Source organism: Gobio gobio (assembly GCF_949357685.1).
Source record: "Gobio gobio genome assembly, chromosome: 5".
NCBI classification, from domain to species: domain Eukaryota; kingdom Metazoa; phylum Chordata; class Actinopteri; order Cypriniformes; family Gobionidae; genus Gobio; species Gobio gobio.
This window is the reverse complement of record NC_137101.1, coordinates 47,080,388-47,100,112: the sequence shown is the minus strand read 5'-3', so window position 1 is coordinate 47,100,112 and position 19,725 is coordinate 47,080,388. Positions and strand designations below refer to the sequence as shown.

At 39.4% G+C, this 19,725-nt stretch overlaps 1 protein-coding gene across 1 annotated transcript; it reads left to right on the top strand.

The window, feature by feature from the left end:
- The first annotated feature begins 5,746 nt into the window (after positions 1 to 5,746).
- LOC307126240 (uncharacterized protein) lies at positions 5,747 to 12,010 on the top strand. Its single transcript, XM_079816674.1, has 3 exons — positions 5,747 to 5,814; positions 8,267 to 8,448; positions 10,980 to 12,010. Exons 2-3 carry the CDS (start codon positions 8,364 to 8,366, stop codon positions 11,822 to 11,824), a joined length of 930 nt encoding a protein of 309 aa, XP_079672800.1. The 5' UTR covers positions 5,747 to 5,814; positions 8,267 to 8,363; the 3' UTR covers positions 11,825 to 12,010.
- Positions 12,011 to 19,725: the final 7,715 nt, after the last annotated feature.

Genomic DNA, 19,725 nt, shown 5'->3' with positions numbered 1-19,725 from the left:
GCTGTTGAGTAAAACCGTGTCTAGTAGGTGAAAGAAGATCTTCTTGTACCACTTGGTAGACTTTCTGGTGCACTCAAGAAAGCCAGTCATCATGTCAGCTTTGTCAACTGCCCCCATTTTTTTGTTGTACTCCAACACACAGACTGGCTTCATCTTTGCTTGCCCAGTGATGTGATCCAGCTTCCCTGTGGCTGCCATACCAGTTGGGTGGACTGTGGTAAGGACATGCGCATCTCTCTTATCGTGCCATTTGACTGCCAACTGTGATCCGTTTTCCTTGAATTCCACCTCACCCTTTGTCATCTTGCAGGTGAATGCTGGCATCCCTTTCCGGTTTGCACACACAGTCCCACAAGCTCCAGTGCCAAGAGACAAGAGGTGCTGGAAAAGTGTGGGACTGCTGTACCAGTTATCCACATAAAGGACACGGCCCTTTCTGAGGTGCCAGTAGTGTCATTACAACAGACACAGAAATCCCAAGTCCTTGATAGTGCTGTATGTCACTGGTAGATCCGGAGTAAATGATCATGTCCTGCACATAGCCAGTGAGCACATCACACAAAACAAAACACTTGAGCCCAAATCTGTGCCGTTTAGATGGAATGCACTGACGAAATGCTAGCCTGCCTTTCCACTTCATCAGAGACTCATCAACACACAGATCCCTGTATGGCACAAAAATGCGGCCAAAGGAGGAGGTGAGAGCAGTACAAATATTTCAGATTTTTTTCTGAGGGTCATTGAAAACTGCTGTTGCATTGTTTGCGAAGTGAAGACAGCGGAGGAGCAGAAGGAAGCGGTCCTGTGAGAACAATGACCTGAAAAATGGTGTCAAGAGCATGGGGTCTGTGCTCCAGTAATCCTGAAGGGATGGTTTTTTGATCACCCCCATTAGGAGAACTGCCACTAAAAATTTGTACATTTCAGGGATATTTGTTGGAACCCATTTAACCATTTTTCCCCTCACTTCTTTTTTTTACAAGTCAGAGGCATAGCGGTTTGTTTCCTCCACAATTTCTCCGACAACTTCTTCAGTGAGGAACAATTTAAAACCATTGACCTCACTGGGGGATTCTGGTGGATTTTACACACCACACTGTTGGTCGTCAAAATTGCCTGGGCCAGGAGGATTACGATTACGATTGACGAGTTTACCTCAGCTGCGTCATTTGAAGGTAAAATATGTTCTGGCGTTGTGGAAGAAGTCTCGTCTTCACCCTCAGTGTTGTCAAGAGCTTCATGGTTTGGTGGAAGGTCTTCATCGCTGTCACTCTCTGCCTCACTGTCAGAATTCTCCTCATCAGAATAAAAAAAATCTCCTCTATTTCCTCACTTGTCAGTTGTCTTCTTTTAAATAAATTGTCTGCCATTTTCTCTGAAGTAGTTAAAAACTGGTCAATTTTATTAAAATAAATAGAAGTTGGTACCAACGCGAGTGTGAGGTAAGAGTGACGTCAACAGTGACAACTCGTCAGCGGGAAAAAATGCTTGCAATGCATGACTGTTCAAATTTTTTATTTTTTATTATTTTTATACAACATATTTTCAAACTTGTTAACTAAATTAAATGCATGCAAGTGAACTCCCTATGGTTTTATATGCTTATTAAAAATAGATACACTGCAAAAAATGCTCTTCTTACTTAGTAATTTTGTCTTGTTTCTAGTCTAAATATCTAAAAATTCTTAAATCAAGATGCTTTTACTAGATAAGTAAAATGACATAAGATAGTTTTACATGTTTTCTTAAAAATAAAATCAAAATGAAGTGAGTTTTTGCTTAAAACAAGCAAAATGATCTGCCAATGGGGTGAGAAAAATAGTTGATCACTGAACTTTCTAATCACACCCAAAAAAAACATTCATTAAAAGTTTAATGTATACTTAAATATATAAATATAAATAAATACAAAACACAATTGACTTAACAAATTAACAGTAAAACCTAAGCCACCTGACACAACTACAGCTAATTTAACTCTTAATAACACTTACAGTAATAACAGCAGAGTCTGTATTCTTGCTCTGCTATAAACCAGCTTCAAGCTTCAGCTTTATTTTGCAGAAATATGACCATATTCTCTGGCTAAATATTTTAAAACGCATCGCCTTATTGTTTCCATGGCGACGCGTCGTGCTTCTCACATGACACACAGCCGCAATAGCGCTGACAGCTCAGCTGTATCAGGTTTATTTTGCTTTTTCTTTTTTATTCAAAATATCCAAACACTTGCTAACTGTGTCATGAACCATCTGATATTCTGATTTTCAAACACGTGTGAGTGAATGTGTGTTAGTTGATCTATACTGCGCGATGGGCGGCGCCATGCTAGTTTGCGCCTCAGAGAATCGGATCTGTCGGATTTACATCACGTAAATTTATCTTCGTCTCATGAAATACATGAAAGTAAGTGAGCGCTGAACTGGGAGAAGAATAGAGTCAACTATAGAGTCACTATATAATGTGTGTCTGATGTGAATAAAACACATAGTCAAGTTATAACTGTCTGAAAGGAGTGTTTTTGCCGCTTCCATGGACATCAGTGTGTGGTTTTTTGCTAGTACTTATGAACATATAAATGTCTGAAACCTGAATAAACATGATGTGGTTGAAAACACTGAATAGTTGTGAATGTCCTCCTCAGGAACATCCTCCACAGATGTCTGCAAGGCACTGAGCCGGATCAGCGCGCACAAGGCTGCTGGACCAGACAACATCCCTGGACGTGTGCTCAGGGCATGTGCGGAGCAGCTCGCTGGGGTTTTTACAGACATTTTCAACCTGTCTCTTGCCCAAGCAGCTGTACCAACATGCTTTAAACGCACTTCCATTGTGCCAGTGCCAAAACACTCTAACCCGAGGTGCCCTAATGACTACCGCCCTGTAGCACTCACACCCATCGTCATGAAGTGCTTTGAGCGGCTGGTCCTGGAACACCTAAAAGACTCTCTACCATCCACATTGGACTCACACCAGTTTGCCTACCGCAGCAATAGGAGCACAGAGGATGCAGTTTCTATGGCACTGCACTCTGTGCTCACCCATCTGGACCATAAGAACACTTATGCACGCATGCTGTTTGTTGACTTCAGCTCAGCATTCAACACTGTCATCCCATCCAAGTTAATAGCCAAACTTGGAGACCTGGGCATCAACACTTCAATGTGTAACTGGATTTTGGACTTCCTAACTGACAGACCCCAGAATGTTCGTTCAGGATTCACCTGCTCCACATCCATCACACTCAACACTGGTTTACCACAGGGCTGTGTTCTAAGCCCGTTTCTCTACTCCCTCTTCACCGCCGACTGCAAGCCTGTGTATGGATCTAATTCCATCGTCAAGTTTGCGGACGACACTACGGTGATTGGTCTCATCAGCAACAACGATGAGACTGCCTACAGGGAAGAGATCCAGCACCTGGCCACATGGTGCACTGAAAATAACCTGCTCCTCAACACCACCAAAACGAAGGAGCTCATCGTGGACTTCAGGAAGGAGTCAAGAGGCACACACGACACCATCCACATCAATGGAATGGCTGTTGAGCGTGTCTCCAGTTTCAAGTTCCTGGGGACCCACATCTCGGCGGACATGTCGTTGACGACCAACACCTCCAGCCTGGTCAAGAAGGCTCACCAGCGCCTCTTCTTCCTGAGGACACTGAGGAAGAATCAGCTCTCCTCGGCTATCCTGGTGAACTTCTATCGCTGCGCAATAGAAAGCATCCTGACCAACTGTGTCGCAGTATGGTATGGGAGCTCCTCTGTTGCGGAGCGCAAGGCACTGCAGCGGGTGGTGAAAACTGCCCAGCGCATCACAGGGACTCCACTGCCTGCCATCGAGCACATCCAGAGGAAACGCTGCCTGCATCGAGCTCGCAGCATCCTCAAGGACTCCTCTCACCCAGCCCACAGACTGTTTTCTCTCCTGCCCTCCAGCAGGCGTTTCAGGATCCTCCGGACCAGGACCAGCAGACTAAAGAACAGTTTTTTCCCCAGAGCTCTCTCTTTATTGAACTCAAACCCCCGTTGATCCACTTCCCTCATAAACTGCTAACTCTCCTACCTCACATCTGCCTTCACTTTGTTATTTGCACTACCGACTGTTTATTACAGTAACAACTGTTTACATATGCATCTTGCACTGCCATATCTTAACTGGATTATGCTCATTTGCACTGCCGACTGTATTTATAGTACCAATGTTTACATTTGCATTTTGCACCGTACTTCTAACTGCAATATGCAACCACTTTCCACTGCACTTTTACACTTTCTTTCGGATAGCTCTGTCCATAATTTATTGCACTACCTTAATCCCTGCTATTCCTCATATTAGCCTAACATATTATTGTATACCTCTATCTGTAAAATTCTGTTTATAGTAATAGCCATCTGTATATTTATTCACTGTACATATTCACCTGTAAATTCAGTTCTGTTTATAGTAATAACCATCTCTCTATTTATACATATTTATATATATTCAGTACATTTCCATGTCCTGTATATATCCTGCACTTGCTGCTATTGCACTTCTGGTTAGACCTAAACTGCATTTCGTTGCCTTGTACTTGTACTTGTGTAATGACAATAAAGTTGAATCTAATCTAATCTAATGTAATGTGTTAAAAATGACAAAATAGCCTTGTTAGCAAATTCAAACATTGAGTCAGAGAGGCCAGGACTAAGCAGCAGAAACATGGCGACAGAAAAGAGAAGAAAGTTGTCATACATTTTGCATTCAAAATATCCTTTTAAAACAACAGGACCAGTAAATAACATGAACTGGTGGAACTCTGTGGCCTTCCATCTCTCCACATCTGTCAAAGAACGCGGCTTCCTGGCAAACTCTTGAGGCATAAAAGAACGGAGAGCAACAAGTCTGTCAGAAATCTCTGTTATACGTTGGGATGACAACCTTGTTCTAAGCCATTTCCCTTTCATCCACATTTGAATGAATCTCCTTGTCACTCCAAGACAGCAGCTGTGCATGTAGTCTAACGGGAATTGGGTTACCATCTTTACTAGTCCGGTCAAGAGGCTTAAACTATTAGGGTTAGGGTCATAACCCTAACCCTAGGGCCATGTTTAGTTTGCAACTGATTAAGTGAATTGTTGCTCCTGCTGTCAGATTCTGCAGTTGGTTGGATACTACCAGGATCAGAGAGATTGTCAGAATCACAGAAGAAATCAGTCTCTGTGTTTTTTTTTCCCAGATCACATGAGTTCTCATGTGAGGGCGAAAGAGAGGAAACAATATTACAAGAAAACGAGTGATCACTAATTTTAGAGTCTTGACTTTTGTGACCATTAGCACTAGATTCTTCAGTGTTTTCAGTTTGTGTTTTGTATTCATCCAAAATCTCTTTTTCTATCTGTTGTACACTGGCTAAAGTCTTTCTCCTTTTAGTCCAATAAGACATTGTGAAATGTGTATGTGTGTGTTATTGTCAGTATTACATACATGCATTGGGCTATATGCAGATGTATATGTACAGGCATCTCCAGCAGCCAGGGACTTTCACCAGCAGATGTCAGTGCAGTGGCATCTCCAGCAGACTTTATTTTAAAAAACTGCATTTCAACAAATAACATTATATAGCTACCACAGTACTATCATTCATGTGTGAGCAATTTATCATAAATTGTGAGGTTCTGATTCTGCATTATATCAGAAAAAGCTGAAATTGTTCAGTGCTCTCCGAGTTTTTAGACTCAGCAGTGAACAGGACTTTTATTTTGGTATTCAAGTATGATGTCATAATCCCACACCATGCTCCTGCATCTGTTGTGATTCTGCTGAAGAAAGGTTTGTGTTTTAAGTGTTTAAAGTGAAGTATAATGAATGATGCATTATTAAATGTAACATTGCATTGTTTTATCTAACATTTATCAGTGTTGTGTGAGTAAAGTAACATAATAAACTCATGAGTAACAGAAGGAGCGGCTCATTTAGCTCTTTATCATGAATCAGTTTAGGGCTGCAGCTATCATTTTATTTTAGTAATCAAGTATTCTACCAATTATTCCATCAATTTATTGAGTAGTCGGATAATAAGTACTTTTTATTTATTATAGAGCAATACTAAATATACAAGAGAAAATAAGAGGGGTATCTTAAAATGAACAACTAATTTGTTTCCTTTTTAAGAAAAAATTGCCTGAAATAGCATACATTAATATCTGTGAAAACTAAACCAATTTAGTGCATTCAATTGCCATATTATATTCAAAATGCAAATACAAATATATAATTTAAAAAAATCATAAATAAAAATCAATTTCAAGTTACTTTAAAAAGGTAAACATAGTACTACCTAAAACTAAACCTACAACCTATAAATCAAAATAATAGTAATATAAATAATCATAATGCCTAAACATTGCATTTATGTTGTCTAACTTAAACTTTCAAGCTTCAGCTCAGGCATGACACAAGCCTTTACTGTCTTCTGAAGGCTACAGGTTTGTGTCTTTTGTAAGAAGCAAAAAATATTGGACAGGAAGGAAACTTGGAACAAGAACAAGAGTAGAGATGGGCACACTAGAGAAATGCGCGGATCAGCTCTAACGCCACCGAATGCGCTGTTAAAAACAAACCATCACCTGCACCTGTGATTTTCTCTGATTTAGATACACACCCGAACGTCACGTTACAATTATTCTAATTCTCAGTGTTAAGCGCAATGCTATCGTAACATATTAGCTACACTGAAGTAGGTTGCTTTAAAAAATCTTCTTTGGCGAAATTACATTTCTTAAAGCTGCTGTCCGTAACTTTTTTTGTGTTCAAGATTTACAAAAAATATATAATGAGAATGTACAACATGAATCCATTATCCAAACCGTGTTTTTGTCTTACCCTGAATCATTATGGTACACTTATAATGCGTGTTTATATTAGGAGTATTTCAGACCGGTCTAGTTGGAACCGCTGCGGAGGAGCACAGTCCCTGCGTGACTCGCCATAGACATAAACAGAGAGAAGTAGCTCCGGCTGCAGTGTTCTTCCACAAGACGCATGCAGTTCTGTTTATTAACCGCTGGAGAGCAAAAAGTTAAGGACTGTAGTTTTAAAAACCTAAACCAGGGTCGACAACTTATACAGCACACGGAGGAGTACCCGCTGGAACGTGAGCAAAAGCGAGAGATGTGTTTGTATTTAATTCAGATAAATACATCGCACATACAGATCTACATTTTGACTTAATCATTCATCATAGTAACAGCTTGTTTTATTAAGTTAGGAGCTATAAATACGATTAAAGTGTGAGATTCAAATTACGTATATCAATGAAAGCACACAGCTCTGACAGCAGAAGCACTGCGCATCACATACAAACAGTTACAGCTTGTTCTGCTATTTGTTGCGCTTAGGTTTGATAACATTTTAATGGTGAATGTCAGTAATATCAAGTATATAAAGTACCATTAAACATTTCACATACACATCACAATGACGGTGGTGCAAACTCCATTCATGCTGGTCATGTGTTTCGAGTTGCTCGTAACTCTTCAGCTGACGCGCGAACTGCCGCAAATGAAACTGAAATGTTCAGTGTCGCATCCTGAAGCTCAACACACAGTTGTCTTCATTTAAAAATACCAAGACTAAATGATATCACCAGTGCTGATGCCGCTCTCTCTCGCATTGCAGTCTTTGATCTTGAAATGAGCTGAAAACGAAAGTTAAAGAATGACACACATTCATTGCGCGTCTTTATTAAAATCAACACATTAATGATTTATCTCTCATCCACCCGCAATTTTTGGAATGTTACTTCGTTTTATTTCTTTGCCCACCTGACCCACAGGTATAACCGCCATCCGTGGATACTCCGAGTCCTTACACAAAATTGTCTTTCTGCAACATGACCGTGTAGTTAAATGGACTAAACAAAGCTTTTGATTTTTTGAATTCGAGTAACTGATTTTACCTAAATCAGTTTAAACATGAATTCAGTCTCTGGCGAGTGATGAGAGAACCAGAGCTTTCGACTCTCCGAGTCCGAATCAATTGATTCGCAACAATTTCGAAGTGCTCGATTTCTATCTCGATTTCTACAAATAATTTATTAGCTAATCTGCCTAATATATCAAGGGTATGTGCAATTTACATTCTTGTATTTGTTTTGAGTGTTGTCTAATCAGATAATTTAGGTCCAGTCACCGAACTACTGAACTAGAGCTGATTGAGACACGCTCAGAGATTTAGTTTGATTTTATTTATTTATTTTCTTAATTTTTCTCATCTTAAACAGGACAAAGACACAGAAAAAACTCTGAATGAAGCGACTGAGATCCACGTGACCCACTATTATAAAGGTGTTTATTAAAGAGGAGAGTGAAGATATAAAGATGCCATTTATTAAAGAGGAGAGTGAAGACATGAAGATTGAAGAAACATTCAGAGTGAAACATGAAGAAACTGGGGGACAAACAGGTTGGTTTCATTCTCAAAGATTCTAGAAGATCCTTATTAAAATGTTCAATGGTGAAAATGACAAAAAAAAAATGGCTCTGGCTGGCAACATTTTTTGAAAATATCACTGACGGGAATCAAATTAATATGATTGTTTAAAAAAATTAAATATAGTGAATAATGTCAGACAAGAGTAAATGAACACCAGTAAACTGAAGCGCTTTGGATGAACTCATCCTATATGAGACTATTCAGATAAATTCAACAAAATCATCATATCTTACATCTTCAGAAAAGGATGTGAATGCACACGTGAACCCAACCTTTGTAGTCAGAATGTGCAGCTCTTGTTAGATGAGCTCTTCCCGTAACTATGTTATAAATATTTGAGTCACTTTGAATTGAACTCAGATCCTTTTGGTCCAAATCCAAGTAGTAATGTGGTCTCAGACCTCATTTTGTTCATACTGTATCTTTTTGGATTTAGTCCAGTTCAGTGTTTGATGGCAGACCCTATAGCCTCCAAAATCTGATCCCATTCACTTACATTTTATGTGCCCCACTAACCAAAATATTTATTTGTTAAGAATATTATCATCCTCATTATTTTAAACGAAATTGCTACAACTTAACTTTTAACTTGGAATATTCCTGTAAGTTGTTCATCTTCTGCACAAAAATATAAATGTTGTTGCAATACTGAATTCATATTCTTGCATTATATCACATATCCACCTTTGGAAATCAGTTTATTTTGGATTTTTCTTGGACAAGGCAATGACATCAGCATTGTTACTCTGTAACTACATGGATATTTTCCCACTAAAAAACAAAAACAAATTTGCAATAGTTGTAGTTTTACTATCCTTAAAACATGGAAACCCAAACTAAATCAGCTGCTCTTTTGCTTTTAAAAAATACTGTTTAAATGCACTGATATGTGCCCTTTAATTTTAAAAAGCCTATATGTATTGGTACTATTATTATAAATAGGTATGCACTGCATATTCTCACTAAATTACTCCCAAATATAGGATTGTTGCCTATTATAACAGTAGAATAAGTAACCCTTTGTTCTAAAATAATTACAGTATAAATAATTTGTACATTTTCCTGGTTATTACTCCTTTATTCCAAACTTTACATATAGTTCTCTTATACACTGTAAAAAAAAAAAAAAGCTAGAAAAAGAGGCCAAATTTTGACAGTAAAATGCTGCTTTCCATTAAAACAGTAATATACTGTAAAACAATGCATTCTGGTTAATATTTGTTGTTTATGAGAAAGTAGACTACTATAATATACCGTGAATTTACAGCGCTCAACACTCAAAGGCTGTGTTCCAAATCACACCCTATACCCTCATTCTCTATTCCCTACATTAGTTTACTAATATAGTCCACGTGACAGTGAATTCAGACACTGATGAACACCTGCTGTTAACAAGAATCACTGAAGGGAAGAAAAAACAACAAGAACTACAACTGACTTCCAGCCACAGCTTAGTTTAAACCAACTGAAGATAAAAGCCATTATAGAGTCAATAAATATCTTAAGATGTATTATACAACTCCACAAAACAGCATTATTAGCGTAAATTCAATCTGTTCTTCATATAATATGATTGTGTCTCATCCGAAAACATGGACTAATCTGCTCAATTCATATGGATTAGTGTTACGATCTCTTTATGAACTTTTGAAGCATCAAAGTTTCAGTTGCGTAGGTGTCAATGGAGGGACAGAAATCTCTCAGATCTCAACAAAAATGTCTTAATTTGTGTTCTTAAGATGAACGAAAGTCTTGGAACAACATGAGGGTGAGTAAATGATGACAGAATTTTCCCTTATGGGTGAATCGTGCCTTTTAAGGTGATTACCATTGCACAAATCAAAATGAAACAAGCAATTCTCAAACAACACAACTGGACATTTATACACACAACTACACATTCGTACTAGACATCCACATACAAACCAACAACTGGAGAACATACAAAAACAAATAAAACATCTTTCAACTAAAACTGAGACATTCTTTCCAACCCAAACTAGATATACGTACATTCAAACATCATTACTGCAAGTTCACTGTACTCTACTGAAAAGACTTTGTACTTTTGGTGACGTATTGTGCTGATCAAGCAGCAAGAGTATTTTCTGGAACACCTCAAAAGTAAATCAAAGGGGTTTGGGATAAGTCAGGTTGATGATGTATATCATACCCAGAAGCTGGGCACAAGCTGATGTAATAAAGCCTTCCAGGAACAAGGTTGGCTACTCCTGCTCTAGAAGAGCAGCCCTACTCTAGAATATTTTTTTTTTAAATAAAAGGTTTAACTGTCAGCTTGACATTTTGAGACATTGCCTAAAGCAAGTGAAGAGTTGGCAATATTGAGAAGGCTTCTCAGATTACATGTAACACCTCTTATAGTAGCTTTGTGGGTATAAGATCTAGTTGTGTGTTGGTTTTGATGCTTTTAATCTATAAATGTTATGGTGTCTGTTGCTTTGTGCCATTAAAGCGGGGTTAACTTTTATTTGTCTTTTTAGACCTGATGGCACTGAAAGAGGAGACTGAAGAACTGAATGAAATGGAAGAAAAAGATCAATATAAGAATCATAATGATTTCATAACTAGAGAAAAAATTTTCAGTTGCTTACAGACTGAAAAGACTTCCTCGCGAAAAAAAGCTCAAAAGGCAGGGAATATTCATTTCTTTTGCCAACAGTGTGGGAAGAGTTTCAAAAGAAAAGGAAATCTTAAAGCCCACTTAAGAATTCACTCTGGAGAGCAACCCTACACATGCCCTCAGTGTGGAAAGGGTTTTATTAAAATAGGACACTTTGAAGACCACATAAGGTTTCACACTGAAGAGAAACCTTTCACCTGCCAACAGTGTGGAAAAAGTTTCAACCAAAAAGGAAACCTTCATAAGCACATGAGAACTCACACTAGAGGAAAGCCTTGTACATACCCTCAGTGTGGAAAGACTATCATTCGAGACAGAAACCTAAAAGTTCACAAGCGAGTTTACACTGGAATGAAGCCTTTCATCTGCCAACAGTGTGGAAAAGGATTCACTCAAAAAGGAAGCCTTAACAGGCACATGGGAATTCACAATGGAGAGAAGCCTTACAACTGCCAACAGTGTGGAAAGAGTTTCAATCAAAAAGGACAGCTTAGACTCCACTTGAGAATCCATTCTGGAGAGAAACCCTACTTGTGTGTTCAGTGTGGAAAGAGTTTCAATCAAATAGGACACTTTGAAGACCACATGAGAATTCACACTGGAGAGAAGCCGTTCACCTGCCAACAGTGTGGAAAGAGTTTCAACCAGAAAGGAATCCTTCACAGGCACATGAGAATACACACTGGAGAGAAGCGATTTGAATGAAAAGACTTTCAAATATAAAGGAACACTTAATCACCACATGAGGATTCATGTATGAGAGAACTGTTTTATGTCTTCAGTGTGGAATGAGTTTCACTGACAGGAATCATGTAATAACACCAGAATTAAGCTTTTCATGAGCCATCAATGTGGAAAGATACAGAAATAAATATAATAGTTGTTATATATTATGATGTACTCAGACAGAGTTCTTTTTTTTTCTTTGCTCAGGGGTTAAAAGAGGTTTGTTTAAAATACCTGAGCAGTGCACTTGGTGAACATCCCCATTGCTGTCAGGAGCTGTGGGGGTTTACTTTAGCATTAGTTTTACATTTATCAATGACAAGGTGAAGTGGAGTGGTAATTACCTGGTCTTATTCATAAATCGTTTGAAGACTATGTAGCCACTGTCTGTTTTCATCTTTTTTAACAAATGTGAAATGGCTAAAATAGAAGTCACATTAATTGTAAGTAGTGTTTAATTTACTCTCACTGCATATTGATACTGTTTACCATTTGATGAAACTATCATAGTTGGTTTAATGAAGCCCAAGTGCCTACAAGTGCCTACAGGCCTACTATGTGAAATGTGGGCTGTTATAAAAACACATGAAATGATGATGTGAAAGCCGGATTTTGATAATTATGCAAAATAGTAGAGTGTAAAAGTAAAATGTCAAGCTTCTGGCGGACCACCTTCCATATTCGACTTACAAAGAAGTGTAACGCCTCTCACAGTTCAAAATGCATACGCTACATCTGATATCATCGCCGCGCCAGTTACGTTTTTTTCATTTACATTTAGTCATTTAGCAGACGCTTTTATCCAAAGTGACTTACAAATGAGTGCAATAGAAGCAACTAGAACAGTCAAGGGGCAACAATATGCAAGTGCAGTAACAGTCTCAGTTAATCTAGAACAGAGCACATAGGATTTGTTATTTTTTTATATATATTATTAAATAGACAAACAGAAAATGAATAGAGTGATAAGTACTATTCTTGATTGGTCAGGTGCTGTTGGAAAAGATGTGTTTTTAGATGTTTCTTGAAATGGCTACAGACTCGGCTGCTCAAATTGAGATAGGCAGGTCATTTTACCAGGTGGGAACGGTCCAGGAAAAGGTCTGTGAGAGTGATTTCATGCCTCTTTGGGATGGTACCACAAGGCGTCGTTCATTTACAGAACGTAAGCTCCTGGAGGGCGTGTAAGTCTGAACAAGCGGGTTTAGGTATATTGGTGCAGAGCCAGTGGTTGCTTTGAAGGTGAGCACCAGTGCCTTAAATTTCATGCGAGCGGCTATTGGCAGCCAGTGCAGACTGATGAAGAGAGGCGTGACGTGCGCTCTCTTCGGCTCGTTAAAGACCACCCTCGCTGCTGTATTCTGGATCAGTTGCAAGGGTTTGATAGTGCATGCCGGAAGGCCCGCTAGAAGAGCATTGCAGTAGTCCAGTCTGGAGAGAACAAGAGCTTGGACCAGGAGTTGTGTGGCCTGCTCTGATAGGAAGGATCTAATCTTCCTAATGTTGTATAGCACAAATCTGCAGGACCGGGTTGTTGCAGTAATGTGGTCAGTGAATTTTAGCTGATCATCAATCACAACTCTAAGGTTCCTGGCTGTCCTGGACGGAGTAATGGTTGATGAACCGAGCTGAATGGAGAGATTGTGGTGAAGTGCTGGGTGCTGTCTTTGCAAGGTTGAGTTGCAGGTGATGTTCCTTCATCCAGGCAGAAATGTCTGTCAGACAGGCACCGATAGGAACACCAACCGTAGGATCATCTGGTTTAAATGAGACGTAGAATTGAGTGTCGTTGGCATAGCAGTGATAGGATAAGCCATGTTTCTGAATGACAGATCCTAGTGATGACATGTAGATGGAGAAGAGAAGTGGTCCAAGCACTGAGCCCTGGGGAACTCCAGTAGCTAGATGATGTTACTTAGACACTTCATCTCTCCATGACACCCTGAAGGACCTACCTGAGAGATAAGACAACTAGAGAGCAGTTCCTGAGATGTCCATCGTCATGAGAGTTGACAGGAGGATCTGGTGGTTAACTGTGTCAAAAGCAGCAGACAAATCCAGTAAGATAAGTACTGTGGATTTGGAAGCTGTTCTTTCCTGTCTCAGTGCCTCCGTAACCGAGAGCAGAGCAGTCTCAGTTGAGTGGCCGCTTTTGAAGCCAGATGGGTTGTTGTCCAGGAGGTTGTTCTGTTCAAGAAACATAGAGAGCTGGTTGAACACAACTCGCTCAAGTGTCTTTGCAATGAAAGGCAGAAGGGATACCGGTCGGTAGTTTTCTAAAAGTGCTGGGTTCAGAGAGTGTTTCTTAAGCAGTGGGGTCACCCGAGCCTGCTTAAATGCTGTGGGGAAGGTCCCGGTGTGAAGAGAGGTGTTTACAATGTGAGTGAGTGCAGGAGTAACTGAAGAAATGGCCTGAAGGAGGTGAGTGGGGATAGGGTCAAGCGGACAGGTAGTGGGGTGATTGGAAAGGATGAGTTTGGAGACTTCTGCTTCGGAGAGCAGAGAGAAGGAGGGGAGCGTGTGTGTGTTGGTTGTTGAGATGTGCGTGTCAGTTTGTGGAGTGGAGAATTGGCTGCTGATGGAGGAGGTTTTATTTGTGAAAAATGATGAAAAGTCGTCAGCTGTAAGCGTTGATGAAGGGGGGGGGACAAAGGAGCGAAGAGAATGTTTTGAAAATTGTGCAAGAGTCAGAGCAGTTGTTGATTTTGTTGTGATAGTATGTAGTTTTAGCAGTGGAGACATTAGAAGAGAAAGAAGCGAGAAGACACTGACAGTCGATTACCTGGTAATGCAGCATGCTTTGTAGCTTTCAAAAAGATGTAGTGCCACTAGTTGATTGCAGTTCATGCATGTTTGATGCAAAGCATCCCCCTCTCTTACACTGTCATCCTAAAATGCAAATTACATAGAATATAAAGGAGAACATAGAAATATTACACACAAATAAGAAACTGGCATAGCTTACCTTTTGAATATCCCCATTCAGGGGGAGATCACATTGCAGAGGGACCATATAAGCAACTGCTTTGTTAAGATTGCTTCTCTCCTTTAAATAGTTTATTGAATATCCTTCGGGCGGCATAGCTATATCTATAAGATGTCTGCTCCTGCAGCAACGCATTATTTTTAAGCCTCCAGCCTGCGTCAATAGAGGAAAAGCCTCCTAAACTGTTAGTGCTGGGGGCAAAGCAGTGGCAGATCCAGCAGCCGACCCCATCAGACCAGTCAGTCCAGCAGTGGGACCAGTGAGTCCAACAGTAGGACCAGTCAGTCCAGCAGTCAGACCAGTGAGTCCAGCAGTCAGCCCAGTCAGTCCAGCAGTAGGACCAGTCAGACCAGCAGTAGGACCAGTCAGTCCAGCTGTCGGCCCAGTCAGTCCAGCAGTAGGACCAGCCAGTCCAGCAGTAGGACCAGTCAGTCCAGCAGTCAGACCAGTGAGTCCAGCAGTCAGACCAGTCTCTTGTTTGGCCCTGAGAATTTGACCCAGTTCCATTGTAAGTGCAGATGCCCTGTATCAATGAACAAATCAAATGTAGCTGTGAGCATCAATCATTGGGGTCCAAACACTTTAAGTACATGCGTTAAAAGGTACTATGTTTTATTTACGAATCATTGAAGCACTTATTGATGGAAAAGTCAATTTAAAGCCAATTTACTAAGAACATTTGTTTTTAACGGTTTTTTAAGATATAGAGCCATCTATGGTCTAGTTTCCATAAATGTTTGCATGCTTGTTTAGAATCATACAGTGGAGATCAAAAATAGGGGACAACCTACAATTTCCTAAATTACTAGGTCACTGCTTAGTCCCATCTCAAGTTATCCTACCAGGAGTTAAAGCACAATTTAAGCATATTTCATCAGTTAAATATATTCTGAAGCAAAGCATCAAAATTACAGAACACTTTCAGATACCTATTAATGCTAATCTGGCACCCAGTGCAATTTCTTTAATTATCTGACAAGCCCTATTTAACTGGCAGCCGAAATTTCAAGTTTTCACTGACTTTGCCAGATGGTCGGACATTATAAAATGAGTGGAACCAATACAGTTTTAAGGTTGTCCATATGAAGGCCAAAGTTATGACCTTTTAAGCTATAAATTGCTTGTCCCAAATCTGTGGTTTCTAGCATATTGCATCTTTACAATGTCACTTATTGAAGTCCCCAAAAAGGCTGATCGTCCACGAAAGACAAATGCAAAAGAAGACAGGATAATGCAGAGAATCTCAACGGGTAATCGGTTCAACACTGCAGCTGGAACTGCTTGCCAGTTCAGTGCAGAACAGGGTAAGGATCTGTCTCATCATACAGTTTCTCAATGTTTAAGAGAATTTGGACTGAAAGCCCACTCTTCAGTGACAAAACCTCTCATCAAAACCTTTGCTGAGTAGCATGTAGTGTGTACAGAGGAGAAAAAAAAGCCAAAGCAGCTACTTGAAGCTGAAAACATTTAAATAATGAACTGGCCAGCCCAGAGTCCTGATCTACACCTGATTGAAAATATATGGACAATCCTTGGTGATACAGTTATGGGTAAGAATCCCACTACAGTCGCACAAATGTGGAAGAGACTGCAAGAAGAGTTGAACAAGTTCACAACAGAAGAGTAGTGTGAGAGACTAGCTGTGGCCGCAGGTATGCTGAAGTCATTCAAAGGAAGGGTCTCTACGCTTCCTACTACTTTTTGACTGCTGTAAAATTCAGAAATTTTTTGTTTTTTTTCAGAAATTCTTTGTGCTACAATCATTGCTGTCGTATATGTCTTACTTAGATCACTGGTTTCCACAATTTAAAAAATATATATATTTATTGATGTGCTGTGCCTTTGTTATTTTGTGAAACATTGTTATACAAGCATGTCATAGCCACTACTAAAATTCCTTTAAAGTTTGAACGAAGATGATTACATTACTTATGAAAAAATCAAGTGTTTATAAATTATTCTCTAGGTTCTCTAGCCTATTTTCATGAAGTTCCGACTTTTTGTTTAGGAGTAATAGGCTTTTGCATGCACTTGTCCAAACTAGTGATATTTGCGTTTTTAGTTTTTTCTCGGCATTATTTACAGACAGGCGTCCACAGGCAGCTCTGTGTTGTGCTGCTGGAGACGCTGCAGTTCATGCACTGCCGCTCCACTAGCAGAGCTGGAATCTGCTCTTCAACACAACGATACGTTTTAACCTTTCAAAGCATCTTTTAACTGTTTGACTGAGTTGAAATATTGCCATACACTTTGAAAGTGGAAACACGTTGCTCTATATGTGCATGCAACTATAGCTAAGCAAGTTTTTGCGTTCAAATGGAAAACGCAAATGCTGAATGCCTCGTCTATAAAACTGCTTGCCATTGTATTTAGGGAGCTGCAAATAGCTCAGTTGTAGGCTATCCGTATGCATACGGTGCTGTTACGAACACTGGTCATAGGATTAAGTAATGCTGCCGTTGTTCTGTGGTATTTGTGGGAGTTTTATTCAGGGACCACCTGGCTGCGGTTTGGACGCGTGTGTGTGTGTCTGCAGTGTTTCCCACACATAGACTAAGTCGCGGTGGTGCGCCACAGAATCAACACCAGCCGTCACAAACTGCGTTTTTTGGCAGCCGTCAAAGCTAATTTTTTATCCCGCCAAAGCCTTATTTGATTGGTGAGTGATGTAGAGACTGACTGCTGCGCTTGTGACAGGTCGCATGTGTTGCTGAGAGAACGGCGCGCGCACTCTCACCCAGGGGTGGACTGGGGCAAAAAAGTGGCTCTGGACTTTCTGGCACAAAACGGCCCATCACACCCGGTCTGCGACACACCTCACCATTAACCCACCTGCTCATTATACACAGGGAAATTTTAAACACCAAAGCTATTTATAGAAAAATGTGAATTACGTTAATTGTTTTACTGAAATGCTTATCATACTGAATGACTGGCATACTTCTTCAGGTTATAATTTGTCTTTCCTGGTGCACATGGCAGATAGCATTTTTTTATATACAAATTTTGATTTCTCTTTTCCCTACACTGTAGTTTAATATCAAGTGCAATACCTACTATAAAATCAGACCATATACAATTAATGCTATGGTCTAGAAGACTTAGGATGTAGTGCAGAATGTGGACTGTTTTAGGGTGCCTTTCTTGTGGTTATAGTATGTAATCTGTAATTTTATGGAATAGAGCTCAAATAGTGGAAAAGAGTTTAAAAATTATATGAAAAATACAGCATATTAAAATGATTTCTGAAGGATCATGTGACACTTACTGAAGTAATGATGCTGAAAAGTCAGCTTTTACAGAAATAAATTACATTTTACAATACATTCTCATAGAAAACAACTTTTCCTATTGAAAATTGTATTAATATGTCTTAATATTTGTTGTTTTACTGTATTTTTGATCAAATAAATTCAGCCTTCTTCTTTCAAAAACATTTTAAAAAGTCTTAATTATTTCAAATTTTTGATGACCAGTGTGTAAAATAATGCATGTGAACTAACTAGCAAATTATATATTTATTTTCATATATGACACTTTCCATAGGCTGCTTGAATATGAAAGTTGCCAGTTTTAGCATGATGTATGTCTAGGCTAAGCCTACGTTTCAGAAATATATTTTGAGTACTATGAATAATTTGAAAATGATTGTGAAATTACTGAAGAAAGCCTGGAAACAAAGACAAACATTCCCTTTGATATGCTGAAAACTGCGACTCCTAAGTTAATGTTTCTTTGAGCATTCTGTGACAAATATCATAAAGGCATTACAATCTGATTAATTCTAAAAGGTCAGCAGTAGCCTAGTTTACATCCCTGGAAATTAATGTCCGTTGTTTAACATTTTTAAAATTGTTAACAGTCGGGAAATATTGCTGTAGCCCATTGACTCATATTCAGCTCTTACCTCGGCTCGCATTCAAGTGCCGCCCGCACTGCTCGGCTGCTGTACACAGTAAATCCCGCCTCCTTGGATATTGCAAACATTTTGACATTGACGAGCGCTTTTACCCCAGGCTATAGATTAGAGTTTTGCCTCAGGTGGGCTGCGCGGGCCATTCGTCTGGGCTGACGGAAGGATAGGCTACATAGTTTTACTATAATTTATTCTTCATATTTACGTAGCAACGGGCCGGCCCACATTGTCCAGCGGCCTACCGGGAAAACGCCCCAGTATGCCAGATGGCCAGTCCGCCCCAGCTCTCACCGTCTTCAAACTGTCTTGCTCTCCCTCCGTCTCACATATTAATCAAATCAATTGAGAATTGACACGATGGTAAACGGTCAGAAGAGCGAAGTTTAACGTGGAGCATTGGGACATTTTTTCCTGAATTACTGCTGGTGTTGCACTACAAGAGATTAAGTTAAGTGCAGCTAAGCATTAAATGACTAGGTTGTAAATAGTTTTAAAATGAAGTATTGTACAGTCAGTGCGCACTTTATTATGCTGCTTGCTTGTTGCTACTGTGTGCAATAGTGTAATTATTTTATTTATGCTTAAATATTTATTTTCAGTATTTTCAGCACAGAACTCTTTTTCTACCTCACCTGTTTTTACTATTTGTCATTTTTATGATGTAAATTGAGGGAGCAAAAGCAGTATCGGCTCCAAATATCGGCTCAAGAAAATCGGCAGCCTGTATCGGTCATCGGCTATGGATGATTTTTTTTAAATCGGTATCGGCATCGGCACTAAAAAAATCCATATCGGTCGATCCCTAGTAAAAACATACAGTATGAAACCTATTAGAAATTGGAACAATTCCATATATTGACATATACATTTATCCCATATATTATATATATTTATATATGTATAATATATATCTCATATATGAAATATCCTAATATGCTCATATAGAGTAAAATCATAAATGCACAGCTTTCAGAAATC